Raw genomic sequence first — 13,953 nt, 5'->3', positions numbered from 1 at the left:
AGTCTGTAAATAGTGCTGCTGGACTTCCAGCAGCAACTAAAAACATTACTACTTTGTCAACATTCTTCCCATAACAAATCCCATACTGAAACCCAAACACAGCTATTCTAGCTACTAAGAAGAGAATTAACTCTATCCTAGCAAAACCAGGACAACCTTATAGGTCAGAATGGTTAAATGTCAGTCTTACTTCAGCTGAGGATACATCATGTGTAATATTTAGGCCTGTGATTGGTCCAGTAGACATCCCTCCTAGAACTTGTTTCTAGCAGAACCTCTTTCATGACAGCTCTTCAGAAGCAGACCATGCATTAGATAAATTGGTTTTGCAGTAGTAGCCCATTGCAGGCTGGTATCTTTGCCATGGGCTTCAAACTGGATTTCTTACAAGTTTTCTGCACAGTTTGAATGCTACCTGGAACACATCCTCAGTTACATACATGTGTCCTTGTACTGCAGGTACCATGTTACTCTTATAATTGCTTGATGTCTAAATTAAGCATTTTGATAGGGCCTTGTATGTAGTGAATGAGCAATCTATAGGATCATAATATGGTCCTGGTAACAGGCCCGGGGCATAGGAAAAGCTGAATTTACTGTCTTTCTATTTTAACGAATCTTTTTTTATTCATTTATTTAGCTTGCAAGAAAATATGATTTCCTCATAATAGAAGATGATCCTTACTACTTTCTTCAGTTTGAAAAGGTAATGTGTCTTCCATACTCCGCAGTAACACCTTCTTTTCTGATCCAGGAGAAAACTAAATTTTGATCTTCCTGCGTGCTCCTTCATGTCCTACCAAGGTAGTTGTAGGTCTGTCAGTCTTATGCTACTTTCAGTTGTTGTCCTCTTTGTGGCATTTTATTGCTTCAGTCCTGTTAACCAGTGGTTCAAATTCCTCAAGCTTTATACATAGCAGAATTTCCTTTAGTTAGAAAATGGCGGCAAGGACTGCCTCCAGAGCAAAACAAGTATGCTACTGAAGCAGCACTTGAAAATAGCAGCCTCTTAACATTGTTTTCAGCCCTGTCTCTTCTTTCATTCAGTGGAAGATTGCCTATTCCCAGTCTACTATATCCCATTTTTACCCCTTGTCTTTTGGAGAACCCGAGAAAGTTCTCCCAGATACCACAGGATGTAGTACTGGATATGAAGCTTCCCACCTTCATGTAAATTTTCCCCAAATGGGTAACAATTGAGTGTTGACCTGCCTTCACACATTGATCTACAGTTGCACAGTCTGCCGAAGTACTTAACTTAAGGAATAAAAACTAGTTTTATAAACCAGTAAAACATTGGTAGAAGCTAAAGTTTAGTACATTTTGTTTTGAAATGTTTTAAGGGGAGGAAGCAGTAAAACTGCCTCACTTATTCATTGAATGGCATTGTATAGCTTTGTTAGAGAGTGTAAGGGGAGAAGGTGTAAAAGTAGAACTCTTGATAAGGAAAAAGCATGCTGAACTTGGATCTTCAAAACTTGGTCATATCTTCTGATGTCCTTTTTTAAGATACAGCTAACGGCTACAGGGCCCCATCTTAGAAATTACAATATCTGTTTACTCCATTAAAAAAAAACTTGGCAGAGAAATAATTATTTTTCTCCCCTAATTATGGTATCATACCAAAACTTGAACTGAGCACTTGTATGCTGAACAGTGGGCTAAGCATCAAAAAATAACAAGGCTGGTTTCTTGATGACTTTCATAGAATATTGTAATCATATCTCAGATAGGTAGCCTAAACAATCACTTGTCAACAAGTTACTGTGTTTTTTTTCCTTGGAATACACATTTGTAAAATATTTACTATAAAAATATTTCTTTAAGAAATTAATTATGTCTTCATAGTAAAGAAAATAATTGCACCATAATCCTTACTAGCAACTTGAATTTTATTTTTTATTTTTCTTCCAAGCCATGGGCTCCAACTTTCCTCTCAATGGATGTGGATGGCCGAGTTATCAGGACTGACTCTTTCTCTAAAATTCTCTCATCTGGGTAAGGCCAACTTCAGACTGCTCATCACTGCCTGCTCAGTTAAGGCACAAGACTTCATACAAAATTATCAGACATGTCAGTGTTTTTTCATCTAATACCTGTCCATTTCTGGAATGTACTTTTGGATCCACAGCTTTTCTCAGTCCACTCACTTTTCATGTCATCCATTGGCAGACATTTAACTCTTAATTCTGTTTTTCTTCTGATACCGATATTTAAGCCACTCTCCCCAGGCAGCCCATTCTTGCAGACACCACATGGGCAGAAAGACAGATGCTGGATTCCAGCTCTGTTCCTGGAACTCCTAGGACTTTTTCTCTTTTCTTTTTCCATTTCTCCTATCTCTTACCATTCCTGCAGACTCCCTGAACTTGTAATACAGAAGAGATGATTAAGGGAGTGGAGCATCTCCCTTATGGGGAAAGGCTGAGGGAGCTGGGTCTCTTTAGCTTGGAGAAGAGGAGGCTGAGGGGAGACCTCATTAATGTTTATAAATATGTTATGGGCAAATGTCAGGAGGATGGAGCCAGGCTCTTGTCAGTGATGCCCAATGATAGGACAAGGGGCAGTGGGTGTAAGCTGGAACACAGGAGGTTCCTCTTAAACTTGAGAAAAAAACTTCTTTACAGTGAGGGTGACAGAGCCCTGGAACAGGCTGCCCAGGGAGGTTGTGGAGTCTCCTTCTCTGGAGACATTCCAAACCTGCCTGGACACCTTCGTGTGTGATCTCATTTAGGTTCCTGCTCCGGCAGGGGGATTGGACTAGATGATCTTTTGAGGTCCCTTCCAATCCCCAACATTCTGTGATTCTGTGAAGAGAAATTATGGCATCATTCTCCACAAGCTATTCATAGGGTTATACTGATCTCTTGTCTTCTAGCTTTACTGTTCTTTCACGTTGTTTCCACCTGCCTGAAAAAAACTAAGCTGGCTGTTTTCCATTTCACAGAAGTCAACATATTTGATTTTTAACTTGCTTTTGTTTATTATTCTAATAGATATAAGAAAGTAATGTGAATTCTGCACTGGCAGCTAGTGGATTATAACCCCATCCCTGAGAAAGTAAGGAGACAACATGATGCCAAGTGTGATTGCACTTTCAGAAGCGATACTGCAAGAAGGCATGATGCAATTTTATCTTTGTCAAAGATACATATGAGCTTACTAGTTCTACTTCAGAGAAAAACTCCAATCTGTAAAGATGAGTCAATAAGAATTGAAGCATGAATAAGAATCTAATTTATCAGTCTAAATTCCATTTATTCTGCAGTATTGAGAGTGAAAGAGTAAAGCTGTTTGCCACTTCCCATCTGTTTTTCATAAAGCCTGAGCATTCATGATGTTTCATTATGTGAAAACCTTTCTTTCCTTCCCTTTGATTCATGTAATCTTTATCATTTCAGAGGAAGCTTACAAATGTGGGATATGTCCTGAAGTCTCAGAAATAAGAAGCTGTTATAAGCATTAAAAACCTTTAAATGTTTTTATTTCATTACTTTGATACTCAGTTTATAAGCTGCATAAGTCTGTGGCTTAGGGCAGTATTAAGATACAGATAAACTGAAATGCACAGAAGATCCTTACAATATAAATGGAATGGTTACACATTTTCCCAGTTATAAGTTAAACTATAACTCACACAAAGTATTAGTACATTTCATTTCTGTAACTTTTTTCTTTTTTTCCCCTAGGTTAAGAATAGGTTTTCTGACAGGTCCCAAGCCTCTTATTGACAGAGTTATTCTACACATTCAGGTTTCAACAATGCACACCAGCACTTTCACTCAGGCAAGTACCAAACTGCCAACTGAATTGCATTTAGAAAAGATAACATATTCCAAGTCATAAGAAACCACAAACAAGCAGCTTTGCACTTTTGCAGTTTCATTTACAATAAGCACATACATTGTCAGTCCTGCCAAAGGAAGAGAGACCGCCATAGAAATTATAGCCAAAGCTAGAGGGTGTCTCAGCACATGGAAAGTACAGCTAATATGTCCTTAACCCTCTGGTTTCAAAAATCAAGACTTAAAATACTTTATATCTCTTGCTAGTAGGTTCACTTGAAAATCCTCAATGTAAAGCACACGTTGGAAGCACTTAGTTTTTTTTCTATTTTTCATTCTACTTTGTAATTAGAACAACATGGGCAGTCCACAGGGACATTACAAAGCAGGCTGCCAGCTGCAGCCACTTTGTAGTTAGTAATAAAGAAAGGACAAACTGAGCATATCTAGATACGGCTTCCATCTATCAGCTCCATTAGTTTGTCATAGAGGCAGTATTAAAGCAGAGGGGCTGACATGGTCAGGAAGGTAAAGCAGTATGACATCGCTTCCTTTTTCTCCCCGATTACCACATTTAGCTCTCCATCCATTCTTCTCTCTCCCCTACTCCAACTTCCAAACACTGCCACGACCCTTGGAGACAGCAGTAACGCAGACTACAACAGCCTCTTACTGTTGCCACCTCTGTTTATAAAGGGCTCCAAGAGACCTCGCACACAATTTCTTGCTTGTGTGGAAATTTGAATAATGCATCAGATTATAGATCTTTTGATGATTGCAGAACAGTCCTGTTAAAATATGGTATTGATGATGTGTTTTATTTCTTTAGATTATGATATCACAGCTGCTTCAGCAATGGGGAGAAAAGGGTTTCTTGGAGCATATAGACAGGTAGGGTCATGTCATATGCTGAATCTCATCATCTGTCATTCTGCTTCTTGTTACCTACATAAAGCATTCTTTGCAGTGAACAGGTCAGAGGAAGTGCATCGCTATTAGGCCAAATGGAAAAGCAGTGTCACTAAGACTGACAGTACTTACACAAGAGACCTGAAGGAGCTCAGCATGAAGTTGCAGACATACAGGTCAGGGCACGTAAGCTACCACTACAGGCCAACAATTTGGCAGTCCACTGGCACAGTCATTATGCAGCTCCCACCTGAAGGGAGCTCAAGATGATGCTGGGAGCTCCAAGTCAGTGAATAAGGTTTTCATCCCTGCTAAAGTGGTAGGGTCTAAAGCAAAGGCCAGTATCACTGCGCACATAATCTGTTGAGAAAGAATCAGCATAGCCTCTGTCAACGGAGTTCTTGCCTCACTAACGTAGCAGGGATTCACCCTCAAAAACCCTTAATACAATGATTGTGGATGCTGATGGAAAGACCTGCAGAGAGTAGTGAGGTTCACCTACCCTTACTAAGCATTGCTTCTTATCACTACTTTTGGAGACAGAGCACTGGGCTAAGGTCTAACTCAGCAAGGCATTTCTTATATATTGACTGATGCACATTTGGTTTTCATTTATTATGCTGGAGGAGTATAGTTTCTCTTGAATGTCCGTGCTTCATTTCAGGTGCCATGCCTAGATGCCATTAGAACCCCAAGCTTCCTACTTCAGTGGGTAGTGTACTACACTCTGTCTAGGCTTATAACAGGAATGTGAGCAAAGCATGGAAAAAGTTCTTCTATCTGACCTTAACAGCCACTTCTGTCCCCTCAGCACCTCCCTGTTGTCCATATCGTAAACACCAATATTAAAAAAAAAAAAAAGCAGAACAGACACACCATTTCTGGCTTTGCCTTGTTTTTTAAAATATGAGAGCACAAAGATAAGTTTTGCAGGGAAACTTGGACCACGCTTTAGCTCAACTTTCATCAGTTAGAAAAAAATATATCCTAAACACATCTCTTCACTTACCTTCTTGTAGGCCAAAAGACATCTTTGCTCAAGCTAGAAGGCTGCTCTTCTGCTTGACTAATGATGATGGTTCTACAATATGGTAGTTGCATCCCTTTATAACCTTCTAGACTTAGTTGTCAGGTGACTTATTGATGAGGCCCAACAGCTGATTGCAATGTCTTCCAGGTGATTTCATTTGGACAAGGTTGACTTGTTAGATCATGCTTTTGAGTAGGAGCTGGCTTATTGATTGGAACAGCTGCATTTTTGTTGAAGTCTTGTTTCACTAACACTTATAATTTCATTCCAACATGAAAGTAAATTTATAACAGAAAGGCAAAAATCTTGCAACAGAATTTTTGATTTGGTAAAAACTGTGCAATTGAGATTTCCCATTTCATGCAGAATGTACCAACTGGTATATGCTGAGTCCCAAAACTATATAAGCCTTTGGTGGTGTTAGTGTTTGTCTATCAGGTGTAATAAAACACATCCAGCTATCAGTTCAGAGAGTATAAAAAAAAAAAACCCTCAGTGTAAAATTATGCAATTATTAAGTATAGTTTCTCTACAGAGATTGGAACACATTTGCATCTGATTTATGGACTCTGTATCAGGCATTTCTTTTGTGTCTCCTGTAGCAGAATCACAGCTGTCTCATTTTATGTCAACAAAAGCCACTGCTGAGACTTGTCCATGTTGCAACTTGGGTTAGGCTCATTTTCCCCAGTAAGAGATTGAATTATTTGAAATTTTTTCTTCAAGTGTGAAGGAGATAGGTTCAAAGTCTTAGAAAAGGGAAAGCTGTCAAATAGTTATGACAGGTTTATCATATGATTTGCTTTTTTACCTTGTGAAGTGTAATTTCCTTGTGTACCTATTACACAAATTCAACCCAAATACACAAATACCAAGTCTATGCTTTTGCATATATATGTAAGACCTTCATTTTCTTCAGCATGCCTGTTTTGTGTGGTAAATAGTGATAACAGGGCTTGTATGCGCTGATATAATAGACAGAATGGATATAATATAAAGAGTTTCCATGGCATATGTAAAGCTTAAGAAACAGCCACACAGGCACTTCCTCTGTCTGGTTGATCAGTGCTTTGTTGGAGACACACTGAAGCATTCAAGACTTCTCTGGTACATGTACAGAGTTTCACACACACAGTGTACTGTATTGTGCCCATCAGGATATGCTCATATTTCCATTAAATGTGTGCTTAGGTTGTTCAAGTAGAAAAGCTTTGTTTCTGCCTTTGGAAACAAATGGACTCTGAAGTGCTATGGGATCATGACTTTGAATTGATAATTTACTTTCAGAGTGGTGGAGTTCTACAGGACCCAGCGGGATGCAATGCTCATTGCTGCTGACAGGTGGTTAAAAGGTCAGTGACTGCAGCACAGCTAATTACTTAGATTTTTTTCTGGCTATTTATCATCTTTGTGTTCAAGAAAAATCACTAAAGTTCCTCTCTTGATTGAAGTGACAGGCAAGTGCTATAAGCAAATCAATGACATTAAATATTAAGCTTAGGACAGATTATCTAGTGCTGCTGTTTTCATGCTTTTCTGGTGGGACAAGGAGATGGTGAGGAGAAAAAATCTCACCACATTACTGTATAAAGCAGCTTTACAAAGAGCATATATTTCATTCCGTTATGTTCTTACACTTTTTTACATTTAAAATATCTGCCTTGAAAACCTCTGTCTGAAATAGAAAGATTTAGTGCCCTTAATTTAAAAGAAGATATAAACAATCAATATGGCAGTAGTGATAATATTTTTTTTGTCAGAAGTCAATTTCAGATGTCCCCTTTTGTGGTTAATTATGGAGCACACAAAGAATTTGATCAACAATAATGCAATTACAGTTAGTGACTCACTCCTTTTTGTCAGTCTAAGTGGAATCAGCAATAACTGCTTAAGAGCTTCCCACCTACCTTAGGTGATACTTCCATGGGACATGGATACTTGGGCACCACACAATCCTTAATGTACTTACTTGTGCTAATTCCAGGTTTTTAGATATGAAGTAATTCTTCTTTTTCTACATGGCTCTGAACAACCATGGGTTGTTGACCTAGGTAGGCCCTCTTTGTCTCAAATCCTCAAGTATCAAAACAGTGTAATAGCACTGAGATACCTTAAAGTGTATTGTGAGAATATATTCATGCAAAAGACTACAGCGTCTTCATGTTTTCTCGTAATAGGAGCCATAATATTATAGAAGACAGACATTTATTTTGTAGATAATAATGGTTAAATATATCAAAGATGAGCTGGAGAAGATGTCAAGTCAAATATATAGTTTCTTCAAAAGTATGTTCAAAACCAGATAAAGAACTTTAGGTAAACAAAAGGTATACAGTAAGTCTGCAAATATAATATAAGACATAAATCCTCTGGAAGTCTTCCCATCTTTCTCATAACTCCTAGGCTCTCCTTTTCTTTGAGGGAAAATCTATAATCATTGTAACTTAATGAAAAATGGTTTTGTGCTTTGCTACACTTTAGATCATACTGATAGTCAATGTGATATTAAGAGAAGCTGCATCAGAAAAATTATTTTACATTGTTTACTTGATCTGAAAGTAATCAACAAATATAGTTTGTTAATGTTTGGGATTTCTGTAACTCAGAGCAAGCACTTTCACAAAGAACTATTGAGGGTACCAGCACAAGTGCAGTAAGCCCACACAGATTTGATTAGGGGTACTTTAAATTTGGCAAGTGGTATCCTGGCTCTGTGGCCCACATTCCCTTTGAGTTCATTGGAGCAACAAATCTACAATATCTCTGAATCAGTGGTGTATCAGTTAAAGGTGGGGCAGAAGTTTCTTTCTTGATTCCCTTCTTTTCTCTTTCTCCCTCCAGACTTGGCAGAATGGTATCCTCCTGCTGCTGGCATGTTCTTATGGATCAAAATTAAGGGCATTTCTGATACACAGCAGTTGATCATGGAAAAAGCTTTGCAGAAAGAAGTATGACCTATGGTTTAATGGCTTATGGTGTTAAAATGAAATGAGGGAAGGATAAAATGAATTTACCACATTTATCCGCACATATGCGCACACATAAAAAACCAGGGGAACTTGCTGTGCACCAACATTGAGCCTGCAAGTCAGACATTGTCACATAGTGACTCATTAATAAAATGTTTTCATGTCAGTATTCAGATGTTGATATTTAATCAGCTTACTTAAATTTAAACCATTATAACCTATAGTACAGCATGTCATGTACACAACATGTATATCTCTAATATTAATATATGTACCTATATGAATGATGGTTGTCCACTGTATCTTTTTAATAAGAGAAATTAAGTGTGATTTTATTTCTACAATTTGTAAGAGCCAGCACTGTGTACTGAGTAAACTACGTCCCACCTCACTGGTGCTTCTAGACATTATGATGATAAGCCAGACCTGGTAACCCACCAACCCAGGTAACCAAAACCTAAGAGCCCTTTGATTTTCTTATGAAAATTCTTATTCCAGGTCACATATTTTTGGCTTCTCATTTTGAAAAGACAAAACGTATTATGCCATGTTCTGACACTGTGTTCTCATACCAGTGTTTCAGCAGTGAGCCTTCTCAAGTTTAATTTAACATAGTGTTTTAAAAGTGTAGAAGTGGTGATAACTGGGTGGCTAATCATCTTTTCTTAGGTGTTACTGGTTCCTGGAGGAGCATTTAATATCGATAGTTCAGAGCCCAGTTCTTATGTCAGAGCTTCCTTCTCTCTGTCTTCTCCAGCCCAGATGGATCTAGTAAGTGAGATTTATTTTTTTTACATTCTTATCAAGACAGTTTCTCACATAATAATGCTCCCTTGTTTTTACTTACTTTTCCTTACATGTTTTCTTGAATGTTAGTGTAGGTTTTTTTAGTACTTAAATGATTAAGCAGTACTTTTGAAGCAGTATTAATTGTTGCTTAGACAAGATACTCATACTCAAATGACATGAAAGGTATCAAATTTTTAGGACCACTTAAGTTTTTTCAGTGTATCTCATACATGTAGAGTCTCACGCTTAATACTCCCAGGCATTATTCATACAGGCTTTACTGAAGTCAGAGTAAGTTTTGCTATTTGCTTTAGCATTAGCAGCCATCACATATCTTTTTTTTTTTCCAGACTTTCTATTCCAGAGATTGAATTACCTATTTTCTTTTGTGTGTGTGTGTTGTCAATCCTTTGTAAGGAAGAATATTGTGTTTCTTTCATATAATTGACATATATGTCATATTTCATTTCTCAGGAACTAATCTTCTATGTATTTGAGGAACATTTTGGATGTTATTTGGCTGCTTCTGTAAAATCAGTGGGAAGATAGGAGACATTTATTTGTGCTAATTTAGTACTCATTTGATTTAGGTACTTGAAACAGTTCAGTATTTGTAGTTGTACTTTCATTCAGTGGTGAAGGTTTGTAACAGATAAGTGCTTCTCTTGCCTTTCTTTCTTCTTATGTATTTCTTCTATTTCTTCCTTCTTCTTTGTAAAAGTAATTCATAACCATATTATTGACAGTCTAACAGTATCTTTTATATGCTTCCCCACTCAACTTTTCTCCTTTTTTTTTCACATCTGGAGCCTCTAGGCCCATATGCTAAGTTAAAAGAGATACTCTTCCAGGGATCAGTAGTTGTATTAAAAGTATAATTGTTTAGTCGCATCTGAACTCTGAGCAACCTTTGAACATCAATATATGTATTTTTCTGTTTCAGAAAAATCTGCATTTTATTTTCTGTGAGAGAAGTAGGAGCTTTGTCCAGTCAAAGCCCATACATGTTGTTAGAAAAGGAAAATACCAGCAGAATTTTGCAGTATAAAATACTGAGTTTGTATATGGTTAGGGTAGTTTTAGTAGCTTTGCAGGTCTGGTGTGTTGCCTGTTTAAGTAATGCTGGAATATAAACATGAACCATATTTCTGTCATTGCAGGCCTTCAAGAGACTGGCTGACCTTATAAAAGAAGCTTTGTGAAAAAGCTAAATAGAGCTCTTGCAGCAATCAAAATCATCTCCAGAAAATATTTATTAACATTTGGATTTCATCAGAATACTTTAAAAGCAAGTGGATGTTCCCTTAGATGGTTTCAGCTAAAAAAGCAGAAAATGAAAGAGTGAAAACCAACTTGCTTAATTCTTTTGACAGGACATTGCATTACTAAATTTATTCCGATTTAGAAACATTTCAAATACTCAAAAACAAGGTGTTCTCCTTCCTGACAAATCCATGGTTTTGTTAGATTTGAATTTTTTTTTTTCTGGCTTTTGTTTTCCATTTGGGTTGGGAAACAGGGAAATCAGTTTCTTAGGAAGTTGCACCTGAGGTGGTCTTAGCCACTATTACTTAATCCCAACTGATACATTCCTCCAACACCTTATGTTGGAATTGTTTTTGAGTGTCACTTTCCTTCTTGTCCTTCTGTATGGCATTTGTTTTTAAGATTTGAAGATCAGTATTTAATTTTACTAAAGTTTTGTCAGATAAAACTGATGTAAGGATGTTTAAAATATTGAAAGTAATTCAGCAAAATCAGGCTATGATTACAACTAAAACTATTTGTCCTAAGGTCCCTTGCAATTTGCATGGGTTTTGCAGCTCATTCTCTAGTTTGTAAGAGGTTTTGTGATTGCTGGCTTCTACTTCAGTCTGTGAATAATTACTCTGTACTTCTGTTAGAAAAATCTCTGGTTTGCAAAGGCATGTGGATGTGTTAACAGAACTGCTCTCTGCTCTCAGTTAATCAATCAGATGCGGTTTTGAACAGAGAGTGTAAGTAACTGAACAGTGGACATAGCGGAAGGGAAAGTACCTGACACTGGCAGGTGTACAAAACAAGCAAAATGAAAAAATAAACAAATGTTTTGATCTCTATTCCCTTGGTTGTTATCATCCCAAACATTTGATACTGGCAACATACAAAACTTTCTGAAAGTTTTAACTGTACAGATTCTCCAAGGCTTCCCATTTTGCTTAGTGACTTAAGTCACTATTCAGTGCTTGGATGAAAGCGCTGTGGTTTTCCACCAGTAGCGGATGGCTGTTTCTTTATGTGCAAGTGTTCAGAATTTCAAAGTAAAAATATGTGTTCAAGGATCCAGCTGATCCTTCAGCAGGTCAGGTAACCCAACCAGATAAGAGGCACAACCTTGCTTAGCTGGAAGTTTCACAAGAGTCATGGTTTTAGTACTAACAGTAATTTTCATTCCTTCTTTTCCCCCTAGTTATAAATAGCCTGTATCGTAACAAACCAGCACAGATGCGTGCCTTTCCCAGCATCTCTCCTGTCATCAGGATCATTCCAGTGCCTTCAGCCCCACATCACCTTTTATCTCTCAAGCCTTTTAATTTAGTCACACATTCAAGCCATCTCTGCACTTTTCACCTTCTTGAGCAGCGTATCTAAGCTCAATCCTTTACCCTCTTCCCAGATTACTGCAACTTTTAGTCAAGTCCACATGATTTTCAGACTAATTTCCTCCAATTTGATATTGGTACATGATGCCTTTCTTCTCAGACCCATTCTTGGGCCCCTCACTACAGGAGGAACATTAAGGTGCTCAACTGTGTCCAGAGAAGGGCAACAAAGCTGGTGAAGTGTCTAGAGCACAAGTCTTATGAGGAGCAGCTGAGGGAACTGGGATTGTTTAGCTTGGAGAAAAGGAGGCTCAGGGGAGACCTTACCTTTCTCTACAACTACCTGAAAGGAGGGTGTAGAGAGGTGGGGGTCAGACTGTTCAAACAAGTAACAAGTGATAGGACAAGAGGAAATGACCTCAAGTTGCACCAAGGACAGTTTAGATTGGATATGAGGAAGAATTTCTTTCCTGAAAGGGTCCTCAGGCATTGGAAGGGGTTGCCCAGGGCAGTGGTGGAGTCCCCATCCCTGGAGGTATTTAAGAGTCGTGTAGACATAGTGCTGAGGGACATGGTTTAGTTGAAGACTTGTCAGTGTGAGGTTAATGATTAGACATTATGATTTTAAAGGTCTTTTCCAATCCAGACAATTCTGTGATTGAAAGTATTGGTATGGTCCCAACTTCTCTGTCACTGCTGCCCTCCTTCTGCAAACATGGGGCTGGGTCTGTTGTCCCACCACACCTCATCTGCAACCCAACCCACATTTCCAGCTTCCCCTCCGATCCTCCCTGTCAGCAGCAGGAGTGGGGCTGCCACTGGTGGGCAAGACAGGTAAGCTGGTGCAGCAGATGAGGTCAGCCCCACCATGGAATTGGGCTGGGCTTGGGCAGCCAGGACCTGTGGGGTGACACAGCGCAGGGGGAGCCTGTCATCCCCAAGCTGCTCTCAGGGCATCGACGCTGTCTTTGAAGACAAACTTGTCCATTTTTACACTGATGGAGCTAAGGAGGGGTCCAGACCAGCAGTGCCTTCTGTGCAGTGCTGCTCAACAGCAAGTTTGCACATTTCAACTCAGTTTCTTAACCAGGTGTAGAAATTTCGCAAGCTCTGACTTTGCTATCAGTAAGGCAATTTTTATCTTGGGTCCAATTTAGAAAATCATTTCATACAGCAGAATGAATTGGTGTGTCTGTTTAATTAAAATAACGTATTTTTACAGAGGAATAAATGTAAATGTCATTTAAGACTGAGTTTAGTTCTCAGGCAAATGCTATTGTCATTGTCAAATACTATTGTCATATTGCCATTCAACCAGACTTGATTTAGAAAAACATAATCAAAATATCACTATTAAGCAGGATTTACATTGGTGATGTGTTGAATAACACACCTCTTAATTTTCAGAGATCTAAGTGTTAATTTAGTTGAAAGTAAGCAAAATGCAATTCCGTTTGCTGCACATTAGATGCTTTTGCTATCATAATTTAATTATGAGGGAGTTTGGTTTTTTTTCCCTGACTGTGGTGAAGCATCTAAAATTAAATTAATATCCTGAACAGCACAAATTGAACAATGACAGTGAAATCTTATATGCACGTACTGTTTCCCTGAACCTCTTAAAGCTCAGTTTCTGGTCTCCTGAGAGACAGCATTCGCTGTGATTAAATGTTCCTGGAGGAAGCCACCTCGAGACAAAAGGAAAAGGCCGGACAACAGGTTCACATAGAAAGAAACAATGAGGCAAATGAAAGTTTTGTTTTGCCCTTTCTGTTTCATCCATCCAAGAGCAAATAACCTCTCTCATTCGTAGCTGGGTTTAAGCCATCCGATGCAGGTGACACAATCTACTGTTGGGGAAGAGAGGATGCAGAGGAGGGAGAGGACTC

At 38.4% G+C, this 13,953-nt stretch overlaps 1 protein-coding gene across 2 annotated transcripts in view; it reads left to right on the top strand.

The window, feature by feature from the left end:
- Positions 1-10,734, top strand: part of AADAT (aminoadipate aminotransferase) — a 16,498-nt gene extending 5,764 nt beyond the window's left edge. For both annotated transcript variants that reach the window (XM_010165418.1, XM_010165410.1), the window contains 8 exons: positions 641-706; positions 1,916-1,998; positions 3,690-3,786; positions 4,615-4,676; positions 7,012-7,076; positions 8,566-8,672; positions 9,363-9,464; positions 10,643-10,734. In XM_010165418.1, the coding sequence (XP_010163720.1) occupies positions 641-706; positions 1,916-1,998; positions 3,690-3,786; positions 4,615-4,676; positions 7,012-7,076; positions 8,566-8,672; positions 9,363-9,464; positions 10,643-10,684 (624 nt within the window). In that variant the 3' untranslated portion in view covers positions 10,685-10,734. The remainder of the gene's footprint in view (positions 1-640; positions 707-1,915; positions 1,999-3,689; positions 3,787-4,614; positions 4,677-7,011; positions 7,077-8,565; positions 8,673-9,362; positions 9,465-10,642) is intronic.
- The last annotated feature ends 3,219 nt before the right edge of the window (positions 10,735-13,953 follow it).

Source organism: Antrostomus carolinensis, unplaced genomic scaffold, assembly GCF_000700745.2.
Source record: "Antrostomus carolinensis isolate BGI_N321 unplaced genomic scaffold, ASM70074v2 scaffold23990, whole genome shotgun sequence".
NCBI classification, from domain to species: domain Eukaryota; kingdom Metazoa; phylum Chordata; class Aves; order Caprimulgiformes; family Caprimulgidae; genus Antrostomus; species Antrostomus carolinensis.
Note: the sequence above shows the minus strand (reverse complement) of the source record. Positions and strands in the feature narration are given on the sequence as shown.